Source organism: Stegostoma tigrinum, chromosome 4, assembly GCF_030684315.1.
Source record: "Stegostoma tigrinum isolate sSteTig4 chromosome 4, sSteTig4.hap1, whole genome shotgun sequence".
NCBI lineage: Eukaryota > Metazoa > Chordata > Chondrichthyes > Orectolobiformes > Stegostomatidae > Stegostoma > Stegostoma tigrinum.
In genome coordinates, this window is record NC_081357.1 from 62620405 (window position 1) to 62647458 (window position 27054).

General features: G+C 39.0%; 1 protein-coding gene across 9 annotated transcripts in view; it reads right to left on the reverse strand.

The window, feature by feature from the left end:
* Positions 1-27054, reverse strand: part of fam184ab (family with sequence similarity 184 member Ab) — a 179730-nt gene that overhangs the window by 13042 nt on the left and 139634 nt on the right. For 6 of the 9 annotated variants that reach the window (XM_059645375.1, XM_059645376.1, XM_059645377.1 and 3 more), the window contains 3 exons: positions 24115-24232; positions 21380-21484; positions 20994-21196 (listed from right to left, as the gene is read on the reverse strand). In XM_059645375.1, coding sequence (XP_059501358.1) covers positions 20994-21196; positions 21380-21484; positions 24115-24232 — 426 coding nt within the window. Of the gene's footprint in view, positions 1-18513; positions 19424-20993; positions 21197-21379; positions 23322-24114; positions 24233-27054 lie in introns of those variants that run through there. The other 3 variants (XM_059645378.1, XM_059645379.1, XM_059645382.1) reach the window with 3 other exon arrangements.

Consider the following 27054-nt stretch of genomic DNA (forward strand, 5'->3'; position numbering starts at 1 on the left):
ATCTTACACATGCACAATATGTATGTCATGTCACTTTCGTTTTAAATTCAAACGTTTTCATGGTGAGTGGGAGAAGGAGAGGAATCAGTACACTCTCTGACTGGGCCAAAACATTTGCATGACAGTAAGGGCTGAGAAAACAAGACTCTGGATGGAGAAATAATCCAAATCCTGCACATCAATGAAATGCATTATTGCATTTCCAATCAAGGAAAAACAAATGGTTGACAGAGTTTATGTATCTTTTAACAGCTGCTTACAGCAGATCTAACACTGAGACTTGCCTGGTATGAAATTACTTGCATTATTTGTACATTATACATAATTGAAGTAAATAAGCAAGTAAATAAATTGAGGGAAGAAAACAAACATAAATAAAGAAACATTAATTTAAAACCAAATTTGTTAAAACAAGTAACATATAAGTATCATTAATGCATTTAATTGTACCAAGGCACTTGTGAAGAGTATTACAAAACAAACCATAACACTGAGCCACAATAAAATCTCAAGTCAGATCAACTAAAGCTTGGTCAGAGCAGTAAGTTTTAAGGGGCTTGTTGCAAGGGGAATGGTGAGTTAGAGATGTTGTAAAGTGTAGTAAAATGCAAGGGGAATGGTAGGTTAGAGATGTTGTAAAATGTAGTAAAATGCAATGCATAATAGAAAAGCAGCTTTGTTCCACACATCAATAAATGCCTTTGGATAATACAGTATTGAAAACAGGGATTCAAGTACCTGAAGTAATGCTTTCAACCAAATTTACCCAGACAAGTCTATATAGGCTTAACCTTAATTCTTAAAATGTTGTAAATTGCAACCAATAGTGAATTATGATATTTCACTTAATTCCTTACATTTTAAAGAATAGTAATTATGTTCCTGGACAAATCATCAAGAGGCCTGGAGTAATGAATGCAGAAACATGAGTTCAAATTTTACCATGGCAGTTGTGGAATTTAAATTCAATTCAACAATAAATCAGAAATTAACAACTAGTAGTGATGATGATAATGATAATACCAAAATATAGAAAAACCCCACATGGATCCAATCTGCCATACGTAGCAAGTTGAGTACACATGTGACTTCTGAATCATAGCAATGCAGTGAAAAGACTAGACCGAGAATATTTGTCTTTACAATGAGTAAGTGCAATCAGCCAACATTTTATTAACGGCATTTAGCTGTAGTCAGAAAATGAGGATCTGATACTTAATTATATCAACATGGAACTAGAGATTTGTCGATCTCTGCAAAGTGGAATTTATGTTTTGCTTTCATCTGATGATTGTATCATCCTCAGTTGCACCTAGGACAGTTGGTTCCTACATGTAGCCTACAAGGCCTGCACAATATACATCACCATCTCCAACAATAAAGAAACTAATCAACATCCCTTGACATTCAACAGCATAATTGCATTAATGATACTTATATGTTGCTTATTGTTTTAACAAATTTGGTTTTAAATTAATGTTTCTTTACTTATGTTTGTTTTCTTCCCCCAATTTATTTAGGTTGCTTCAATTATGTATAATGCACAAATAATGCAAGTAATTTCATACCAGGCAAGTCTGAGTGTTAGATTCTGAATTGGCTCATCAACATCCTGGGTTTACTATTGACCAGAAACTGAACTGGACATCTACATAAAAACCAGGGCTACAAGAACAGATCAACGACTGGGAATGCTGAGACGAAACAGTTCACCTCCTGTCGTCCAAAAGCATCCCCATCACCCGTAAGGCATAAGGCAGGCACGTGATGGAATAGGCTCCAATGTGTTGAACAAACAGAGCTCCAAAAACACTCAGGAAGGTTTATACAATTTACAACAAAGCAATCTTCTTGGATGCCACCCATCCATCACCTTAAACATTCAACCCTTTGACATCTAAGCAAACTGGAATTAATATAACTACCTACAAGATGCTCAGCAACTAAACAAGGCTTGTTCAACAGAACTTTCCAAACACTCAAGTTTCAATGCCTAGAAGGACAAAGGAAGGGAACAAGTTTCTCGAAAAATTCTGATGTGGAATGTACTCACCATTCCTTCACTGTTGCAACTCCTTTTCTCACAACGCCGTGGATGCTCTGAGCTAGTCTGATTTTGGCCTCACTTTCACTGGGACTAAAAGCTCAACAAAGTGAACTCTTCAGCAGTTACCTTGTATATTTAGAACCAGTCACATATTTATTAGAAATGTTGTTTGGATCCATTGTTAGAAGAAAGTTTCTGAACCTTTAATACAAAACTAGTCACCTTCAAAGGACAGAAAACCAAAATCTTATTTACCTTCTCTTTCAGAACCCAAGTTCCCAAATAATAGCTAACATGAAACCTTCAATGCTTAGGGCAAAAGCTAAAATAAAGTTTTTTTTTAAAAGTATTTTAAGAAATATTTAACTTTTAGGAATTTTTAATTAATTTGACAATCCATGAAGAGCTGTACTAACTTTTCTACCCCTTTGAAATTACTTGTCTGTAATTATAAATTGTTTATAAATTAAAAACTTGTAGAACTATTAAACACGCAGCTACATCTCATTCATCAAGGTTTAATATTTTTCCAGGATATTTCTGGGTGATTAAAAGTTTTCATCAATTCTCAATTGCAAGAGTGATGGCGGTCTGCAAAAATCACAGCATTCATCATCAGGAGGAATGTAGACTGACTGGCATTAACTTCTGGATTTCCACATTGTTGGCTCCTAAAGTTATTATTTGTTTTAGTGGAGTAATGATGGTAAACATGGTAACAACATCAAAACATTTACTTTTGCTTTTCTAATTCATTCCTTAGAATATATCTATTCCAAAAACCTTCTGGTCACCTACGTAACTAACTCCTTTCTTAGTTTGATATCAAGGGCTGATCTATAATAACCTTATGAAGCCCCCTTGAACTCTTGTGCTGCATTAAAGTCATTATAAAACTATAAACTGTTGCTCTCATTTTAAACTCTTCCTTCAATAATTTGGGAATACACACCACAGATTTATTTGTCCTGGCACCCTTGTTACAAATAATGCCCATTTAGGTTATGTTGTCTCTCCATGTCTTTCTCCCAAAATAATGTCACACTAACTCACATTAAAGGCATAAACTATGTTTTTTTTTAATTTTAAGGAAATACAACCAACTTTATATACCCTGTCTTCTTAATTTAAAACAATATTCATATTCCTATATCAAAACTGTCTGACCTTTATCTACAAAACAGAGTCAGTGGACCCATAATGTTAACTGATTTCTCTCCACGGATGTTGCCAGACCTGCTGAGTTTCTCCAGCAATTTCTGTTCTTGTTTCTGGTTTCCAGCATTCGCAGTCTACTGGTTTTTTAGACCTTTTATTTAGTTTTGTAGAATTGTTTTGAGATGCAAAAATGGTGTCTCTGGTGAAGAAAAACACATTTCTTGGCTCAAGATGAGGAAATAGTCCTGAACACAGATGAGCATGATGTCTTGCCATAGATCATTGTGAAGTAGAGCAAAGGAGGCAAAATGGGCTCATACATGTTTCGCTCAAAATATTTAAGATTTTGACTCAGTACCTTGCCCTGTGTGTTTTCTTCTGGGACAAAATATTTTGTGCATCCTACTGAAATGAGAGCAAGAAGTAAGTATAAGAAATAAAACTGTTTTGTACCCATTTAAGGAAAGAAAACCTAGAGAAAGAGGCCTTGCTAAGATTTACCAAACAGATCCCAAACTGTGGCCATTGTCCTTGATCCAAGTGAAGACATCAACTGAAAGAACATGACATAAATACAGCTAAAGCTCAACTTTTCTCACTGGTGAGCCAGGAGCAGCTGCATGTTTTGACGATAATCTGATTTATCATGCAATTTAACTTGCCCATTAAATTTATTTTGCAAGAACAAACAGTCTTGAAAAATTATTGCCATCTGCCTGGTGCTTCTAAATGTCATCTGCACTGACAAAACGATCAGAGTGTTCCTTCCTCAATCTGTTGACAGATTCTACAAGCTGAAGACTTAAAATCGAGTCCAACATAACAGGGAAAAGTTCCAGAATTTCAAGCAAAACTAATGCAATCTGACCAGCATCCTAAAAATTACACTGAGTAACAGAACAACAATTAGTGGACAAACTTTGTTTTGGATTTCATTACAAAAGCTTCATAATTAATTGTATTTCTGAGAATTTTCGTTTTGAAGGATTGAAAAAAAGTGGATTTATTCCAAGTTCTGTAGAGATCACTGAATGTTTTTTTCTCAAAAGGATCCTTAAAAGGTCACTAAACTGGAGATTTTATTTAAACAAGACATTTTTGCAAAGCACATGTTTTCAGCTAATTACTTCAGTTCACTTCTGGTAAAACACATGGCTGAGTTTATAACCGGAAGGTGGTTAGTTTTTCTTTGGCTTCAGAGGGAAAAATCAGTAATACTGGCAAATGACATGCTAGTATGACTTGTCTTGTACACTTCAAAGCTGAGGTCCACTTTGACCAGTTCTTCATTTCCAAATATTAATGATATTTTTATTGGTTTATGCCAATTATGCCAATGAAAAAGGATGGTGAGCTCTTCTCCCTGCCTTTTTTTAAAACACCCCTCGTAATGAATCCAGTGTGAAACCCCACTGCCCTCCTGACATGCAAGTGAAAGACCTCACAATAGTATTTCCTGAACAGGCTGCATCTGCCAAGATTTCAGAGAAAATTTCACATGTCTTGCGACCTGCTTATGTGCAACAAAATGCCAAACTGACAGCTATCTAACCATGCCACAGCTTAGGTGAAATTTTCCCAGGTCTTGAACAACATGGACAATGGTGAATTAGTTGGGAAAGAGAAACTGAGTTTCTTGATGTCAAGAAAGTCCAATTTTGCAGTCAAAGTTTGATCAACAACTCGAGAATGTTATGAGTGAGTGATGAGATGCCTATTTGCATGTATTTATATTTTACTATTACCTATTCTCACCTCATTTAAAAACAATTTGCTATTCTCCCACAAGACAGAGGGGACTGGCTAACTGACATTATTCTTGACATAGAAGTTGAAATGGGTACCTTATACCTCTGGGCCTCCACCTTGGTCAACAGTCCCCAAATCTTCTGGACACACTGCATAAGTTGCAACTGACTGTACATTGTCATTGGATACATACCAGCTTCAATATATCACAATAGCACATCTGCAACCCACACAGAATACAATTATTTACTTTATTGCTGCAACTTGGGCACACAAATGCCTTTCATTGTCAAGCAACTGCCAATCAGCTTGCACACAGGGACAGGTGCCCATCTAATTTTGATAGCAGTGTGCATCCCCTGCACTACTTACTTTCTTAGTGACTACTCACTTCATACCTACTTGTTCACAGCGTCTCACCTTTGCTTTGCCTTGTCTTTTTGTGCTTTACCCCCTCATTCATAACTTTAGAGTTCACCGTAATTCTATCCTGCCTTGCCTTTTCATGCAGAAACAAAGCCAGGCAGCTTGACATGTTTACTAGCAGTCAAGGGATGGACATGCTGTCAGTTGGCTATATCAGTGTCACATTTAAGTGATGGACAGTAGCTTACGTGGAAAGCACACTGCAAGTGCCTTGACCAAATGGAAACCTCTCAAGTGTTAACAGAAGTCCTAAGTTAAGTCCAGGAAGACTGTTGTCAATCAGGGAATGCCAGCAGATCAAGTCGAGGTTGGTGTCTGACCTCCATCCAAGGAACTGACATGGGTAATTAGCCACTTGTGGCATTAACGTTCAGAGGGTTTCATGTCATTACAGATCAGAGAGTGGGCCAGGGTAACCCTGAGGGTCTAAATCAATCTTTCAGGGGATTATCAGTGAGACAGCTGGGAACACAGATCTGTCAGGGTTCCATATCTGATTTGGTCAACATATGTGCCACAGTCAATCCTGAGTGTGTCCACAAAAGTCAACATAAGTTATTGTGAGCACTACTATGATAGAGAAGTTGGAGATATCAATTGTAAGGCTAGGAGGCAACATGTTGGGCTGCAGAGGGGATGATAATTGGAATGGGACAACTCAACATTTAAGTATGGGACACAATAGCACATTCGAGAACATGGAGAACTGCAGGGATCCTCATGAGAGGTCATGACCACCTCAGCTTTAACTGTCACAACAGGGCAGGGTGGCATGATAGTTGGCATGAAGACCTGGGGCTCAGGGAGATGAAGACTTAAATGTAAAAGTTGGGTGGGAATGAGTGGGAACTCAGAAATGCTAGGGTCAACAGGAGTGTGAAGACGAAAAGAACATGAATATATGAGTGGACCCTAGACGAGATGATTTAGGCGGAGCACATGGCATAACCTGCAAAATACAATTCGTGTTGCTTTCTATCCTTCTCCAAACCACAAATGTGCAATGGAAATGAAAAATGGCTGCAAGCACCCCATAGTGGGCAGAACAAAGGATTATTTTCTGGTTGAGCACACAGGCTGTACTTGTGACTGATGTGAAGCCCTTCACAGCAGGCAATTGCACTCATGAGGCACTTACACAGAATAGTTTGAGGATACTTGTGATCGTAGAATCCTGGATACGAAATACAATGGGATACAAATCCTGGTGACAAGCATTTTGACTACTTCATAGCTCATTATAAGTTGATCACAGTTATTCCTGTGAAGCAGAAGTAATTACCAGGGACTTTAAAATACTCACAATTCATAAAGATATTCCCAGGTCTCATTGACTGCACAAGAGTGTGAAGCTAATTTCCTCTCACCTTACGTTATAAGTAATTGATAAAATGCAATGTTGCCTTTCTTGGCGATAAGAGGAGTCAAAGTTTCAGTAATCCTTCCGCACTTACAAGATCTATACTTGTGTAATGTGGCTTGAGCTGCACACATCAGAATAATATCGCCTTTGTCAAAAGTTATTGCAGGTACATTCCATGGCCATCCTTATCAGAGTATTTCATGTTACACTGTATCAAGAACTTTGCTAATCTGTCATTTGTTGGTAATGCAAATGTTGATCTCTCATATCACTAAGAAGCTGTTGTATTTCTGACATTCCCGACGCACATCCACTGGAATCGTGACCAATGGATCATGCCACAGCAGGGGCTGTCATCACTGCCATAGCAAGGCACAGAGATGTGAATGTGGAATAAACGCACTGACAATCTCAGGGCCAGCAACTACCTTCTGCAACAGCCCACAGTCTCCCTATGAAGATGTTGCAGCTGAAGTTCACACTAGAATTCAGAGGTGGTTTAGGAGGCACAGTGTCAACTGTTCCTAATGCCATTTCTGCCAGATGGGTGAGGCACATTGTCACTATCGATTGTGTATGCCCCGGGCTCTGTTACAGAACTATGCTGTCTGTTACAGCAGAACTTGCGATCTGAAGGAGTAGGTGACTATCCTATGCTGGTAACTGTCAAGGTGACAGCAGTGTGAAGTTTTTTATGCAACCACTACTTCTCAGGATCATTAGGGACCTGTATGTGATCTCTCAATCTAGAAACAACAAAGACTTAAAGGCTTTTACCAATGAAATCAGCGCCTGATCACACCACTTCATCTCATTTCCCCAATGACAAGGTCAGCGATTTGTCAATGTGGCTGGTTTCTTCCAGACGCATCGTACTTCAACTTGCACACACATTGGAAAGGGTGCAATAATATAATGCAACTGACTTCATCAACAGAAAAGGATTCCATTCCATCAAGTAAATTTATCTGTGATCATTACGAGTTTGTGCCAGCTGTCCTGAAAACTGCAACGTCAATGTCCTTGAGAAATTTCAGGTTCCTGCTTCATTTCAAAGGTTGGATGCCTTAAAAGGCTGGTTACTGGGAATCAAGAGGTATCCCTCTGCATTCATGGTTAATAACTTTGTTACGCAACCTCGTGACTAAAGCTAAGTATAATACAGTATAGGCCATTCTTTGGCCAGGATCATCTTAGAACAGATCACAGGGCTGCTGAAGATGAGGCTCCAATGCTTGGATCTGTCTCTAGAGTTGTGGGGAGGGGAGGGCCTGCAGTCCAGATAGAGTTTGGCACACAATCATTGCATGCAGTGCCCAATACAGCTGCAAGCAAAGAGGGACATGATGGACTCTGAAGAGCTCAGGGAGCAGTAGTCGTATTCAGAGCAGGAAGAACAGTACATTGAACAAGAACAACATCGCACTCAGCATGATAGACTGGGCAAAATCAGGTGCAACAAGGCAGACAGGACTAAATTAACATCTAAAAGCTTAAAGAACTGAAGATGTTGTAAATCAGAGACAAAAACTGAAATTGCTGGAAATGCTCAGCGGGTCTGGCAGCATCTGTGGAGAGAAATTAGAGTTAATATCACTCGACCCTAAACATTAACTATGGTTTCTCTCCACAGATGCTGCCAGACCTCCTGAGCTTTTCCCAGCAATTTCTGTTTCTGCTTTTAAATTAACACCTGCTTCCAATTGGGTGAAATCACCATTCACTGCTTATAATTGCATTGTTGCTCAAAAGGCAATTTATTCCTCGAAGCAAATGCAGTTTTTGTTTGCTTTTTGTTCACATTGTCTGCTGATAAAAAAATTAATGCTAACACCCATTGAAGGTTTTCCAACATGTGATGCTCCCACATTCAACTATGACAAGAAATGCTCTACTACACTGAACATGAGGGGAAAAAGAGCATTCCTTTAGACAAGGGTTCCAACACAGAATGGTGCAAAGGACAGGTAATCTGTGTGCTTGATTCTTGATATTGTTGTTACCGTGACTGTTGATCAGACAGGCGGCGATGTAAGATAGTAATATATGAAGGAGATATTCTATTTCTAAAGAAGAATAATCAGTGCTATCTACATGCCCTCAGGATGGCTCTTTACTGTTTCCCTCCCATGAGGTGAACTGCATTCCCAACTGTCAACTGAATCTGCATGTTAACCTTAAGAGAAGCCTGAACTGGGACTTCAAAGTCCCCTTGCCCTTCAGAGGTCTGAAGTCCTCCCTCATTTTGAAAATAATTTACGCCTCTAATCTTCCTACCTGAGTGCATAACCTTACACCTTCCCACATTGTATTCCGTCTGCCAGATCATTGCCCACTTTGCTAGCCTGTCCTAGTCCTTATGTAGTCTTCCCACTTCTCAATACTACCTCTCCCTCCACTTATCTTTGTGTTATCTGCAAACTTAGCAATAATGTCCTCAGTTCCTTCGTTCATATCATTAAAATATAAGGCATCAACTAGGTTTCTTTAATAAGCACAAAAATATTGATTTCTTCTGAAATAAAACTGCATTAAAGGGCTATTTGTGGCTGGCAGCAATTGATCTTGTCCACAGCTGGGCTTTAAGTATGGAGTTGACCACAGAAATCCTGAAAGATCCAAGCACTGGCAACTATGTCTGCTGCTGGTAAACACTGAAGAGTGCAGCACCACAGGTGCATGATGCATATATACAATAAGGCGAGCAGCGGAAAATTGTGCAAGATGAATTTCTAGCGTTCATAGACAGAAACTTCCATGATACTACTCCAAATTGATATCTTGATTTTTTTCATAAAATTCAGCTCCTTAGCTATTTTTTCCTTCAAGGGCTAACAGTATTTCATTTCATTGTGTACCTACGCTGAGAAATCCATCTTTATTATGCTCCTATACATGGTGCTTACGTACATGCTTTCGCTTAAAGGGTTAAAGAGTTGTATCTGTATTAACCAGCCTTGCATCTTGGTGGATGCAGTTTTATTTCGAACAAATCAATATTTTTGTGCTTATTAAAGAAACCTAGTTGATGCCTTATATTTTAATGATATGAACGAAGGAACTGAGGACATTATTGCTAAGTTTGCAGATAAAACAAAGATAAGTGGAGGGAGAGGTAGTATTGAGAAAGTGGGAAGACTACAGAAGGACTAGGACAGGCTAGCAAAGTGGGCAATGAACTGGCAGATGGAATACAATGTGGGAAGGTGTAAGGTTATGCACTCAGGTAGGAAGATTAGAGGCGTAAATTATTTTCAAAATGAGGGAGGACTTCAGACCTCTGAAGGGCAAGGGGACTTTGAAGTCCTAGTTCAGGCTTCTCTTAAGGTTAACATGCAGATTCAGTTGACAGTTAGGAAGGCAAATGGAGTGCTAGCATTCATTTCCAGAGGGCTGGAGTACAAGAGTAGAGATATACTGCAAAGGCTTTATAAGGCTTTGGTTACGCCACATTTGGAATGTTATGAGTAGTTTTGGGCTCCATTATCTAAGGAAAGATACGTTGGAGTTGGAAGGATTCCAAAGGTTATTTACAAAAATGGCCCTGCGGAAAATGGGATTGAGAAACACCAGTCACGATCGAAAGGTGTAACCGACTTGATAGGTTGAATAGCCTAATTCTTATTTGATTCCACTTTTTTCCACTAGAGAAAGAGTAAAATTCTAAGAATCTGAAACTGGGCAAAACAAATTTATGTTGTGACCAGGGGGTTAGGGGTACTGGAGAGAGAAAGATGGTGCACCCCTCTCCTCCTGATTGTAATAGCATATTGAGATAAATGGAGATGAGGACACGTAAAAGTAGACAGTACTACCATGTATCTGTTCATTCTGGTGGATCCTATCAGAACTTTAACCAAATTCAGAAACAATGTTGGGTGATGCAGTGGCTCAGTGGTTAGCACTGCTGACTCACAGTGCCAGGGACTTGGGTTCGATTCCACCCTTGGGCAACTATCTGCATGGAGTTTGCACGTTCTGCCCCATGTTTGTGCAGGTTTGTGCCAGGTTCTTCTGTTTCCTCGTACAGTCCAACGATGTGCAGGTTTAGTGAATTGGCCATGCTAAATTGTCCCATATTGTTCAGAGATTTGCAGGCTATATGGATTAGCATGGTAAATGCAGGGCTTCAGGGATAGGGTAGGGGAGTGGGTCTGGGTGGGATTCTCTTTGGAGGGTTAGTGTGGACTCGATCAGCCAAATGGCTTGTTTCCACACTGCAGAGATTCTATTATTCCATTTTACTTTAATGCTGGGATACATGAAATACTGGTCCTGGAACTGCACCAAAATTCCTGCAACGAGCTTATGAAGGTGGTGCTTCTACAAGACCATAAGGGGCATCGGAGCAGAAATTAGGCCATTCCACCTATCGAGTTTGCTCTACCAATCGTGGCTGAATCTCAACCCCATTCTCCTGCTTTCTCCCCGTGACCCTCGATCCCCTTGACAATCAAGAACCTATCTATCTCCATCTCAATGACTTGGCCTCCACAGCCTTCTGTGGCAATGAATTCCATAGATTCATCACTCTCTGGCTAAAGATGTTTATCCTTATCTCTGTTCTAAACAATCTTCCCTTTACTGTAAGGCTGTGCCCTCGGGTTCCAGCCTCTCCTCCCAATGGAAGTATCTTCCCAACATCCACTCTGTCCATGCAGTTCAGTATTCTGTAAGTTTCAATCAGATGCCTCCCCTCATCCTTCTAAACTCCATCGAGTATAGATCCAGAGTCCTCCAACGTTGCTCATATGTTAAGCTTTTTATTCCTGGGACAATTCTTGTGAACCTCCTCTGAACCCGCTCCAGGGCCAGTAATATCTTTCCTGAGATGTTGGGCATAAAACTGGGCACAATACTCCAAATGTCACCTGACCAGCACCTTATAGAGCCTCAGAAGTACATCCCTGCTTTTATATTCAAGTCCTCTCAAAATAAATGTCAAAGTTGCATATGCCTTCCTAACTACTGACTCAACCTGGACTGGAGCTCCCGAGTCTCTTCGCACTTCAGGCTTCTGAATTTTCTCACCATTTAGAAAATAGTCCATACCTCTATTCTTCTTAACAAAGTGCCTGACCTCACACTTTCCCATGTTGTGCTCCATCTGCCACTTCTTTGCCCACTCTCCTAACCTGTCCAAATCCTTCTGCTGCCACCCCACATCCTCATTCCTACTTGTCCCTCTACCTTTGTATCATCTGCAAACTTAGCAAGAATGTCCTTAGTTCCTTCATCTAGATCATTAACGTTTAAAGTGAAAAGTTGTGGTCCCAACACTGATCTTTGTGGAACACCACTGGCTACCATCCTTTTAACTCCACTCTCTGCTTTCTGCCAGACAGCCAATCTTCTATCCATGCTAGTACGTTGCCTCTAACACCATGGGACCTTATCCTACTCAGCACACTCCTGTGCGGCACCTTGTCAAAGGCCTTCTTGAAGTCCAAGTGGATAACATATCTACTTTTACTTAATGCAAACTTGACCAAAATCATAAGGGGACAGATGGGGCTAATTCTTCACCAATCAGTAATCCTGATATGTGAATAAATTAAGGCCTGGTATACACTCAGCAGAGATACACCAAGTCAGACTAATAGAAATGGGAGCAGGAATAGGCCACTTTAGCCAGGCCCAGTATTCAAAAAGATAAAGGCTAATCTGATGGACCTTTGTACACTTACCCGACCTTTTTATTCCGTTATTACCCAAATTTATTGTGAGAAGAATCTAATACTCATTCTCAGTCTCTCCTAAGATTGCGATATGGCCCCTAATTCTAAACTCCCAGTCAATGGTTACACCCTTCCAGTGTTTACAAAATCAATCCCTTCAATTCCATTCTCACGTTTCTAAACCCCAGGAAGTAAAAGTTTAGACTATTCAAACACAGTCCATTGAAACTTCATCATGCTCTCTTTAAAGCAAGTGCTGTCTTTCCTTAGACAAGAAAAGCAAAACTCTACACAATATGTAAGGTGTCATTTCATCAAGAACATAATTGCAGAGGGATATATTTACTCTTAAACAGAATTCTTTATGTAATAAAGGCTAACCTAACGTTTACTTTCCTAACTGCATGCTGGATCAACATGTTACTATATGTGATTTAGGTACATGGAGAAGAAGCTCTTTGAATATGAACTTTCCTTCATCTTCATCTATCCGAAATCATTAACAGCCCATTTCCTCATAAAATTGTGTTGTTAGCAAATTACATGTACTCAGACCTCTCATCTGAATCATTCAGGCTGTACAAAACAGCAGACCAAGCATTGATCCTTGCAGTGCTACAACCTGAAAAATGAATGGATTCATTCCCACTCTTTGTATCATTTAGACAATCCTGAACTCATGTTAATATATTGCTCTCAATCGCTGAGCCCTAACTACATGCAGCCACCTCGTGTAGCACCCTGTGAATGCTTTTTGAAAATCCAAAACCACTACATTCATAGACTTCCCTCATCAATCCACTAGTTATAGCTTCAATCAGATAGGACAAACATATTTTTTCTTACCCTAATTAGTACTGATTTCCAAATCTTATTACGATTTTATGATGTCAATGCATTCAGGTCACTAATGCTCATTGAACCACCGATGGATTTTCCAAATAAGAAAATTTGCAGAAGGTTGATTTTCATTATAAATCCATGTGTTCTTAAATAATAACTTAATACTGCCCTCTTACTTAGAGGTCTGGTGCCTGCTCACCTGAATTTTGGGCCAATGCAAGTTTGGGGTGCTTGGAACAGACAGAATTATTCAGTTCCTTTGGGGTTCTCCAGGCTGAATGACTCGTGAAACAGAATATATGAGCATTATTTAAAGACGGCAAATGGCTAATTATAGGTCTGGAAAGAGCTATCTCTATGTCATATGGAAGAGAAAGAAAATTCATTTAGGATAATAATTTATAGGTATAACCTCCTGGTATGTGTCTACTAACTAATGAAAAGTTTGAATATTTTTGAAAGTGGGTTGTCTTGAATCGACTTCCGTTTTTGGGCAAACCATTTTTGTATAAGGATAAGTATGCATAAACCTGATGCTTCTATTCATCCTGATACATAAACAAGCAAAAAAGTACTGAAGATGGCAGTGTAATATTTTAAAACAAGGATAGCATTCTTGAAAGTCAGTTTGGAGACATTAAAGAAATCCTTTTAAACAAAAATATTAAATATTCTTCTGGCCTTTTCATGGTGTAACTTTTCCTCAAAATGTTACAAAATAGATTCTGATCACAAATTCAGAGATTTTCATTCAGTCCACAGAGATTGCTTGGAAATACTACTTTTTCTCCCATTGGGTAGAAGATTGCTATCTTAGCCAACCATTGGTTTCAGTCCAATGCTCTTCAAACTATAAAGTTATTAATTGATAAATGGGACATTTGATTTCTAAATTGGGTTAATTGTTTCTATCAGGAGAACCAAGTCAAAAAACATAACTTTACATATTAGGTGAGTTATAAATTCATGTCTTTCACTTATCAAAACTGCACTGAACACCAAACATAGAAAGATCATCCTGAAATGCTCTAATTAAGGAAAAGATGTGAATATGGGAATAAGAGAAGAAAACTTCCATTGAAAAGTGCCTATCACAAGATTAGGAGATATCAAAGTGCTTTATAGCCTTCAATAAATAATCTATCAAAGTGTAGTCATTATTGTTACATTAAAAATTTAGCAGCTGAATTGCACAGCATATTCCCTTGTGTTGAGATAAACTCTAAATCATATACCTATATTCCTCATGCAGATGGCCTCGAGGCCCTCCGCTTCTTCCTGTCCTGCAGGCCCGACCAGTCCCCCTTCACTGACACCCTCATCCGCCTAGCCGAACTCGTCCTCACTCTCAACAACTTCTCTTTCGATTCCTCCCACTTCCTATAGACAAAGGGGGTGGCCATGGGTACCCACTTGGGCCCAAGATATGCCTGCCTCTTTGTAGGTTACATGGAACAATCCCTCTTCCGCACCTACACAGGCCCCAAATCCCACCTCTTCCTCCGTTACATTGATGACTGTATCGGCGCTACCTCTTGCTCCCCAGAGTAGCTCGAACAGTTCATCCACTTCACCAACACTGTCCACCCCAACCTCAAGTTCACCTGGGCCATCTCCAACAAATCCCTCACCTTCCTGGAACTCTCAGTCTCCATCTCAGGTAACCAGCTAGACACTGATGTCCATTTCAAGCCCACCGACTCCCACAGCTACCCAGAGTACACCTCCTCCCACCCACCCTCCTGCAAAAATTCCATCCCCTATTCCCAATTCCTCCGCCTCCGCCGCATCTGCTCCCACGATGAGGCATTCCACTCCCGCACATCCCAGATGTCCAAGTTCTTCAAGGACCGCAACTTTCCCCCCACAGTGGTCGAGAACGCCCTTGACCGTGTCTCCCGCATTTCCCGCAACACACCCCTCACACCCCGCCCCTGCCAAACCGCCCCAAAAGGATGGATCCCCCTCGTTCTCACACACCGCCCCACCAACCTCCGGATACAACGCATCATCCTCCGACACTTCTGCCATCTACAATCCGACCCCACCACCCAAGACATTTTTCCATCCACACCCTTGTCTGCTTTCCGGAGAGACCACTCTCTCCGTGACTCCCTTGTTCGCTCCACACTGCCCTCCAACCCCACCACACCCGGCACCTTCCCCTACAACCGCAGGAAGTGCTACACTTGCCCCCACACCTCCTCCCTCACCCCTATCCCAGGCCCCAAGATGACTTTCCATATTAAGCAGAGGTTCACCTGCGCATCAGCCAATGTGGTATACTGTATCCATTGGGGAAACCAAGCGGAGGCTTGGGGACCGCTTTGCAGAACACCTCCGCTCGGTTCACAATAAACAACTGCACCTCCTAGTCGCAAACCATTTCCACTCCCCCTCCCATTCTTTAGATGACATGTCCATCATGGGCCTCCTGCAGTGCCACAATGATGCCACCCGAAGGTTGCAGGAACAGCAATTCATATTTCGCTTGGGAACCCTGCAGCCCAATGGTATCAATGTGGACATCACATGCTTCAAAATCTCTCCTTTCCCCCACCGCATCCCAAAACCAGTCCAGCTCATCCCCTCCCCCCACTGCACCACATAACCAGCCCAGCCTGTCCCCGCCTCCCTAACCTGTTCTTTCTCTCACCTATCCCTTCCTCCCACCTCAAGCCTCACCTCCATTTCCTACCTAATAACCTCATCCCACCTCCTTGGCCTGTCCGTCTTCCCTGGGCTGACCTATCCCCTCCCTACCTCCTCACCTATACTCTCCTCTCCACCTATCTTCTTTTCTGTCCATCTTCGGTCCGCCTCCCCCTCTCTCCCTATTTATTCCAGAACCCTCTGCCCATCCCCCTCTCTGATGAAGGGTCCAGGCCTGAAACGTCAGCTTTTGTGCTCCTGAGATGCTGCTTGGCCTGCTGTGCTCATCCATCTTCACACTTTGTTACCTCTAAATCAAATAGGTTGGTTTACTGATGCTAATTAAGAGATAGTTCTGGTCCGAATACCTGGTCATCCTCACTATTTTTGTTAACTTTAAAATCGCAAGTAGGGTATCAATGTAACATCTCACCTTAAGGACAACACTGACGTTTTGTACTCTACGCTGAAGTTCCAATCTAGTTTCTGCGCTCAAGACTCTGAATTACATGTCAACACTCAAGATTCTGACTCAAAGGGAAGGAGATCTGAATATTAGGTGGTCATGTAACTGGCATTCAATGTGACACTACTCATTTTGCCGTACTGTCTAAGATGAATCTTTTCCACCCTAATATTTCCATTAACCCTAGAATGATTACTCATAAATAAAATTAAATGGAAGAAATTAACAACAGCAAGTAAGGAAAACAATACACAACAGGGTTTGGACACTGAAGTGCAGAATTAGCAAATCTAGCAGAAAACATGTAAATAATTAATATTGAGTCAAGTCTTGCTGGAATGAGAGATATCACAGAATTGAGGGGTTATAACTGTGTGGCAGAGCAAGGAGAACCTGAGGCCTTGCTGAATGCTGTGATCAGTCTAAATCCTTAATGTAAATGATTAAAGAATTGGGAAAGAAACCAAGGAACAATGAGGATGTATCAAATAATATGGATTAACTCAATTTCAAACCAGTTGCAAAATGAGAAATAAAGAGAGGATATCTTAGTTTAAAAAGAAAATACAAAGAGATGGAAAGAAAAAAAATGAAATTCACACCTCCACATTTTAAAAAGAACCTTAACCAATTGAATGCATGCATTGAGAGTGAACAGTTTATATGCATTGTTTAAAAAATTTCAAAACATTGGCGAGATGAAACACAGACCTGGCAACTGTTTTGCTGAGCATCTAGATTCTCCATAAAAATGACCTTGACCTTCCAGTTGCCTCCTACTTCCACATACCACTGTGTTTCCTCGCCAACACTGCCATCTTGGACATGCTGCAGTAGTCCAACAAGGCTCAGCACAAACTGGAAGAATACCATCTCATTTTCTACTTGGGGACTCTGCAACCTTTAGGACTCAATATAAAGTTCAACAATCTTAAAGCCTGAACACCTCCTTCTACATCCTTTACTCGCCCTCACACCCCAGGCCCGGTACAGCATGGACTGCTTTCGGCACAGCTAATCCATTTTCACCTACTTATGGTCTCCATTATCAGTTTTTAGTTTTCCCTGGCTTACTTTTATTTATCCCTTTGTATGCCTGTCATTCTCTCTCTCTCTCTCCCCCTCTCTCTCCAGGCTGCATCTGCATCTACCTACTCACTCCGTTTCCCCTCATCTTACCTATCACCTTTTCCTAGTTACTATTGGTTCTGAATAAAGGTCATTGGGTGCTCAAAATTAACTCTGCTTTCTATTCAATGACACGACCAGACCAGCTGAGTTTCTCCAGAAATACCTGTTTTAGTTCAAATTCTCCCTTTTTCGGTTAGTGACATTGATTGGTTTTGCATTTATAATTATCACAACACTTTAAAATAAAACATACTGTTCAGTTTGAGCCTACATTTTCTTTGGCAGGTTTATGGGGCAATTTATCTGGCAGGTTTTTAAAAATAATAAGGAAGTCGAAGGTAAGTTGCAATTTGTGCTTAGCAAATGATGAAACGGCATAACTCGAGAGCAAGTACTAGAGATTTTTAATTTCAGGCAGATTTCCTAATCCACTGAATTTGCTGGAGAATTTGCACGCTAATACTGTGTCACTAATACCACCACAATTTTTTTCTGGCAAGATCTTGGCCAAAAGGTTAAATTGAAGGCAAGAGAAAGAAAGCAATGTGAGAAAGGCGGGTTACTGGATTCGAGCTACTGTTCATGCGTAACAGGACATAAATTTATCCAAATGGCCTGTCTCTGCAAGATAATTTCTTATTAAGAATGGAAAAAAAATCTTGCAAATTTCAAACCACAAAACACAGCACCAAAATATATTTCATTGAACTAATTCACTATACAAAAGACTTAAATAAAACACAACATAAGAATGCAAAATAAAAGATAACATGCATGTTAGTTTAAAACATTTTCATAGCAAAACAGGATGTAAATAATGCTTAATTAGTGGCACCAACATGCTGTAATTAACACTGCAAGGATAAGTACAGAAACAAAACAACAACTGTTCTGTAAAATGTATTTATTAAAATAAAAAAAGTTAAAAAAGGTGTTTTACATCAAGTAGTAGCTACCTAACAAAACAAGATGCAAATAATGTAAGCTGTTAAAACCCAGATAATAAGAAAACAATTAAAACAGGAACATTCCACAAATCAATGGTAAGGAATAAATATAAAACAGCAAATAAACAAAGTGAAATAGCTCATGCAGATATATGAATGCTTTCAGATAAAGCTGCAAGATTCCTTTGCTGCTTTTATATATATCAAATTACATAAATTTCTGTAAGCCTTATAAAATGACGTAGCAGCTCCCGTGGAATTACAAATAATTTGTATGGATTATGTTTGCTTTTAATAATTATTTACAATGTGGTACATGCTCTAGTTTCTGATGATCATGTCTAATTTTGCCACAGTATAATTCCTTGATTTTAAATGAATAGACGTGGGTTGAGGGACAAAGATCTCAGCTGAAGAAGCTGTAACTTAAATGGCATAGAGTACTGACATATAAGCCAGTAGGCTAAGCGCCATCATTAACAACTAATATGAAGAAGTGATCTGAAACCAGAAATAAAATTTTATCTAACAACAATGTACATATTACAATTCCAGTTTTGAAAACAAAATCTTCTATCAGAACATGTACTGGAAGAAGTTTAACAACATTCATTCGTTTTTAAGTTAAAAAGGATGTTATTTCTAATAAAGTACCCTGCAGTTTAAATTCTCTACTGTCTTTGTTTTAAACATAGCATACTTTGAGAAAAATTATTTGGTCAAACCTGCTGCATTTTCTACAGCAGATAGGAAAGAGATTCCTGAAGGTTCATTTAGTCCACTAGTTATCAGGAAGGACTACACAGCCAGTACTCATAGAAAGTCAATTGGGAACCTCTAAGAAAAACCTCATTTGCTTGCAACATATACATGGGCCATTTTCTGACAGGAGACCCAAAGTATATCTACGTTAATAATCTGTGCGACAGCATGCTTCACACCTCCAAGTAGCCATCCTTCCTGCTGGAGAAACAATAAACAATAATAGGTTCTTTCTCAAAGCATAGTTGAGAACCTGTGATTCAACCATGTGACAAGTAACATACAACAGAAGTCTTGTTTAACACTCAATAGTAACAATGTGTAAAGTGGTACAGGTACTGTGTATTTTCGTTCTAAAATGGCCGTGACTAAGCTTGGATATACTCACATTTCTACTGTATGAGATGTTTTGTTAGATGCATCAAACCAGTAAATTAAACTATACCGTTATCAGTTATGATGCCTGAAAACCCATTTCAGATTTATTTGGTGAATGCTTAGCCTGGATGGTAACATCGAACATGGCAACATATTTCACATTCCATGTGGTAACAATTGAGATGCAGGTTGGGAAAATGCTAATTTGTAGTATTTGGGCCAAGAATGCACCCAAGGATCTATCTAATATTGCAACTCAATACACCAATATTATTTCTTTATACATGTTGCACTTGGTTGAGATACGAATGCCAACTTGATTAAAATGTTTTTAATTAATCTTTAACAGTCACACATCTTTTTGAATTCACCATGGTTCTTCGGAGTAAATATGAATCAAAACAAAAAACAGTGATTCTGAGAAGGATGCAAAGTGCATCCACTTGACTAGAATGGTTAAGTCCTAAATCTCCATATACAATGTAAGTTGAGCCTCATTAAATTTGAGCTGGTACTGTACAACTGCCAGCAAATACAAGAGCAGAAAATCTAACTGTTGTTAACGTCACAGTCACCCTCAGGTTAGTGGGCTGTTAATACTGGTATATAGGCATAATACACATGCCACAAGAGGGAATAAAAATGAGCATTTTAATCAAAGCTGTCAAAATAATACGTGAACACGTCAATTCTAACTTAACTGTACTCACTATCAGGTTATTAAAATAACAACATCAATGACATCTGCATATGTATTAGAAGGCAGTCACTAAATTAATGTCAAATGCATACATAAATTGCAGAATGAGGAGAAAAGCATACTTTGAGCTTGAAATTAATAAGTTATCCATCCTAAAGGCTTCTCTAATCTTAGCTATATAATTGAATACTGAATTGTAACTGTAAAGTTTTGAATTATGGCCAGTTTCTAGTGTCACCTCTATCAACGTAAGAAATTGTTGGAGGGGTCATTTGGCTCCTCAAGACTACTCTACTATTCAACTGGATCATGGCAGATTGGCCACATCAATTCCACCTTCTTGTCTATATTTTCATACATTGCTTCTCCGATATTTATTGGTATCCTAAAATCTAACTTTGTCTACTATGAAGATATGAACAATTGATTTAATTCTCTCTGGAGCAGAGAATTAGCAAGATTCAGACCATCTTTTCAGAGAAGCGATCATTCCTTGTTTCCACTCTAAATTGATTACCCTTAATCTAAGACTGTGACCCCTACATCTCGACAGCCAGGTTAAAATTCAAACCTGTAAAGCACCTTAAGAATTCAATATGTTTGAACTGGACCACATTTCATTATCTAAAATTATAAGCTATATTAGCCTAGACTACTCAACATCTCATATTATCAATTGGAGTTGGTACTCACCTCTGAAATCTTTTTGCCTCTTTCGGAGGTATTGTCTGGGGGAGTGGTTTGTTGCTATTCAAACCAATATCATGAACTGGAGAATTTGGAATTGGTTCCAGGCGATTATGCTGATGTTGCCCATTTCCTCCTCCAGCAGATTCCAAAGCACTAAGATTAGGGGCACTGACAAACCGATTGGCAATTCTTTCATTCTTTTTCTTCTGTTGCACAGAAACAGGAAAATTTCATGAAAATTAATTCAAATGAAAATTCAGTTAAGTTTATTAAATTTACAATGTAATATTTGATTATAAAAGTGTTCAAACTGAGTGTAATAAACACAAGCTATGGGTAACTACAGAATACTAAGCTGATTACAAAATAAATACCCCTTGGAGACAAACCTTAGCTAGAGGATTGATAACTCCTACGTTAGGACTAGCATTAAAAACCTTGTTGAAATTTGTTTCTCTGTTCACCAGTTCCAGCTGGTAAAATTTTTTGTCATCCTGTTAAAAGTAAATATCAAAATTTAAAACATGCATTCTATATCTATGGCTTTTCACAACTTGCACTGATATCCTTGAACACAATACAACATTTTAAATACTTCACTTGAGCTTAGTGAGAAAAAAAAATTAACACCAAGCTTCAGTAAAAGGTATTAGGGCAAAAACTTGGGTAATGAAGTAGGTCATCGATTTAGTCATTGACCATAAGGTGGTCTTAAAAGGGCAGACGAAGGTAAAGAATTCTACAGTTTTGAATCATACAGTACAGACGAGGCCTATCAGCCCATTCGGTCTGCACAGCCAAAAATACACCAAATCCACATTAGTCCCACTTTTCAGCACTAGGCCCATGAGCCTTGGATGTCACTACACTTCAAGTTCTCGTCCAAGTAGTTTTTAAAGGTTGTGAGGTTACCCACCTCAACTACTCTTCCAGGCAGTGCAGTCCAGACCCTTACCTCACTGGTTGAAAATGTTCCTCCTCAAGTCCCGTCTAAACTTATGCCCCCTGGTTATTGACTCTTCAATTAAGATGAACAGCTGCTCTTTAACAACCCTGTTCACGCCTCTCACAATTTTATACACTTCTATCAAGACCTTCAACTTTTCTGCTCCAACGAAAACAACCCAATATTATCCAGCTTCTCTTTGTAGCTGAGACTCTCCATCCAAAGCAACATCCTGGTGAATCTCCTCTGCACCACCAACAGCACAGTCACCAGAACTGCACACAATACTTAAGTTGAGTCTTAAACAAAGTCCTGTACAGGTCCAACATAGCCTCCTCACTCTCCTCCTGTCACCCAGAACCTTCATCTACCTGTCAACTCCCTGGTCAATCTCTTTTATCTGCCAAACTACTTACTACCTCTCACTCATTCATTCTCATCTATATTGTTTATATGCATCATAAATAATGAGGGACACAGAATTGATCAGTCACACAAACAGTCTCCTCCCTCCACCCTCTGCCTCTTCCTACTAAGCAAATTTTGGATCCAACTGGCCAAGTTCCCTGGATCCCATGTGCTTTCACCTTCTTCATCATCCCCCCATGTGGCAGCTTGTCAAAAGGCTTACTGAAATCCACATAAACAACATCAACCGTATTACTGTCATCCTCATACTTGGTCACCGCCTCAAAAAAAATCCAACCAGATTTTTCAGACATGATATCCCTCTCACAAAGCCAAACTGACAGCCCCTGGTCAAACCTTGCCTGTCTAAGTGGAGATTAACATGCTCCTTTAAAATTTTCTCCATAAGGTTCCCTACCACTGAGGTGAGGCACATTAATCAATAGTTCCCGGTCCATCTCTACCATCCTTCTAGATACTCCCCTCAATCCAACTGTTTAGAAGAACGATCCATGATCATTTTGAAACATAAAACATTCAGATGGCGCTGGACAGAGTTGATGTTGAGAAGACGTTTCTTTTATTGGGGGCATGTCAAACTCCAGACGCAGTTAGAGAATAGGAAGAAATTATTGAAAATTGAGTTGCGAAGGAATTTCTTCTCTGAGAGGGTAGTGAATGTTTGGAATTCTCTATCCCAGAGAATTGTGAAAATCATGGAAATCCTTGATAGAGAATGTGCAAAGACTTTTGAAATATCAGGGAGCTCAGGACCATGCTGAACTGGTAGAAAGAGGAGTTCATGCCTGAGATAGAACAGTCATGATCTTATTGAATATTGGGGCAGGTTTGAGGGGCTGTATATGGCTTATTCCTGCTTCTATGTTCTCAAGGGCAGTGAAGGATGGGGCAATATATGCCAGTCTAGCCAGCAACACTCGTCTCCTATGAATTAATTTTTAAAAGTCCACAAGAACCTAGGAGAGAAAACATAGTTCTATTATTTAATTTTTCATATTGCAGACTACAATCTATTGAGGAAAACATCATCATTCATAAATAAACATTTTTAGACTTCTAGAAACTGATCAACTCTTGTTGACAGTTCTTGACAAGTTGGACAGTTCTCAGGATTTATGCACCATTTACACACAATCTTCTCCACAGTTAATATTTCAAGATATCCCAGGACCATTTTAACAGGGTATCCTAGCTATTCAAAAGAAATGCATGGAGAACTGACGCCCTTTAAAACAGTCTAAACCTCCACACTCCAAAATCCCATTTCAATGAAGATAGCTTTAAGTGAAGGTCATTTAAATGGTCAGGTGTCTCTGGGAACTGCATGTGCATGAACTACAGAGACTGCCTCCAAACCCACCCTTGTGAAAAAGAGCTGACCGGTTTGGGGAAAGGAATGCAGCCTCCGAGGTCTTTTGGCACTTTTGTCATGGTTGAGAACCTGATTTTCCTGGCAACCTTCAGAGCTTATTTTGCCCAATATGTAATTGGTCATGAACTATTTTTAAAAGTCACCTACTGATTAACTACATTTTAAACTTTGAAAGTTAAAATTTATGTTGATAAATCAGACTTGAATAGTAAAAAATAAAACTTTGCCACACTTCTTCTCACACAAATATAAATTACAATCTTGATTCCAGACCAGAAGATGGCCTATTAAACTACTGTGCAGGAGATAATTAATAAACACATTTTTTTTTCTTGGCTATAAGTCAGACAATACATTCAAAGGTATTAATTATTCACCATTAGTTTTTTCGCAAGCTGATCTCTTTCTGTGATCATTTCCTTTAATTCAGTGATTAATTGTAAATCCTCTGCTCTTGATTCTCTGTTACTGTATTTTTCTTCTGCCTCTTCCAATCTGGAACAATACAACAATATTATATGCCTTCTGCATCTTGCACTAAAGGTTAAGATCATTCAGAGCATGCTGAGTCCACACTTCCTATTTTACAGGCAGGAAAATCTATACATCAGTTAGAAAGAAAGCCAGCACAAGGTGATTCACAAAAACGGAGAAAACAGATGCACTTTGACATGAATTTTCATTCAATCATACAGCACAGTGGGAAACCATTTAGCTAATCAGGTCTATGCTGGCCAATAAAGGAGCCATCCAGTCTAAATTCATTTGCTGATTTTTGGTCTGTTACAACTTATGGTCTTTCAAATGCATATCCAAAATACAGGTAATATTTAAATGTTAAAGGCTAGCTTCTTCTAACCTTTCAAAAGAAAGTTGCATCATGCTCTGTGGGAAAGAAAATTTCTTTAAATCCCCTCTTTATTAAGCTATGTTCCCTGATTACAGATTTCTCAAAGAGAGTAGGGCCTTTTTATCCACTATTTCTGGAGCTTTATAAAGTACAAATTTTGAATCATCTACAGATATACAGTAATTTTAAGACATCTATACATTGGAGTAAACAAAATCCATTCTCTAACATCAAAAAGGCTGGCAGTAATGATCTATATTTCTGCCTTTTATTAAATCATTTCCTTTCCCCTTTCCTCTCTTTTCCCATTTCTATACCATTTTCTCCTTCATCTTTACATTTTCTGATTGTCCTGGTATGCAGGAACTAGATTATTATCATAGGCTTAGACCACTGCAAAGATCAATGCCAGGGTACAAGAACACAGCAGTGCAATTTACTGAGCTGTCAAATTGCACGTGAGGTTCAACACAAACAAAAAAACTGAAGTCAAAACCAAGGCTTTTGAAATAAAAGAAACCACAGAATCATAATATTTCAAGCATTATAAGAGGAAATAAGACTATAAGAAATAGCAACAGGATTAGGGAGTTCAGCCCCTCCAGCCTATTCCACCATTCTATGGGATCATGGCTGATCCAAAAATCCGTATATGCACTTCCTTGCACTTTTTCTTAACTGATCAGGAATTTCTCAGCTTCAAACAAAATATATTTGGGAAATAAGTGATTCCAATAAAACTTTAAGATGTTCGCATAATTATTGAATATTTTCCCAAGTTCTGTCACTACAGATTTCCTAAATAAGGGCAAGATTGCAAAATTACAAATTATAAGGTGAAAAGGATTTGTCATAACGAATGACTGAAATCTTCATTTAAACAAATCAGGTGCAAAACCAAATAGCCATTCAAAGGCTAGTTGGGAAGGAAGCAAACTATGGAATTTTTACTTTTTTTTGTTTGCACAGGTATTTCATTTCAGAGCAGAGCTCGACTGTATTTTAAGTGGCTCACTTGTGTGTGGACTACACGGAGGATTTACAAATTGTTGTGCGGCCTCATTGTTTACAGGTAACTTTGAATATGGGGGGTTAAAATGCACTATTAAGATTGTATTGTGATTGAGAATTTTATGAAAAATATGTTGAAACATTTACAGATCATTGGTCTTTCAGTAAAGGTGAAAATAAAGACATCAATGTCATTTGTCCTCCATTAACATGTCTCAAGATTATTTTCTCTATGTTTGCATTGACATATCTGATAATGGGCTGGGAGTAACTAAATGCTACTTTAGTTTTTCATTAAATATAATGGCACATAAAACTGTTGCACTTTAAAGTGTTAGTTGCCAAAACCTGGTGCAGCAATATTGTCTATAAAGATTTAAAAGCAACATACTGTTGGCTTAATCTGCTTTCTAACTGTGAAAAATTTTAGCTATGATCTGGATTAGGACTCATTTGGTTATTATTGTCCACGCTTACGTAAAGGTAAGTGTTAAAAGTGGTGAGAGAAGACTGAAAATATTTGCCTTGGAAGTATCAACTTCCTTTACCAATTTTATTCTAGCTAGCAAATGTAGTAATTACTAACCTTGGCGCAAGGTGATATTGCAAATGATAAATTACAACACAAATTAAAATAGAGAATTTCAATATTATACAGAACATAAGTACAGCAACAAAATCATTTTGTCCAATTGCTTGTATGTATCCTTGTTTGTGTTCCTCCAACACTAGTTCACCTAAGCTGATCAATGTGTTTGTCCATGCATTTCTCCCTCATCCAGCTTCTTCCTTCATAATGATAATTCAGTGTGTGGTACAGGTATTACAAACAGAAGGATACTGCCACCAATCCTTCTTCCTTTGGCTGGGTCTAAGGTCTTGATTAGTTTACAATGATAGAGGATCAATCACTATCAACAACCATGAACCAGACCTTGCCTGAATGAGATGTGATTATTGCATGATAGCAACTAAGTACTAGTTTCTTTCGGATGTTGAACATTGCCATAAATACAATGATGAAAAAATGTAAGATCTAAAGACATTCAGCATTTGTCTCCTACTTAATCCCATCAAAGAAAACAACTGAAGCTGAATAAGAAGTTGGCATCTGAGCTCCAACTTTTCTGCCCAACAAGTTCTCCAAGTGGAGACATTACAGTAACTATTTCACTCGTCACTTAGAGAGGTGGTATATAAGAATGGAAATGGATGGAGTAGAACGAATGAAAGTAGAACAAGGGAACATAACTATTGCAGCTAATTCAATGCTCAAGTAGCATTCTACAAGCATTTTGTATAGCAATGACTGTCTAAATTGATTTGTCTCCTTCCTGCAACCTGGATTGGTGCAGACATTAGAATGAGTCCAGGATCATTAAGTATTAGTCCATATTGCAAAAGAGATCAAATGGGAAACAGGTCTTAGTCTAATTTCAATTGTGAAAAAAAATCA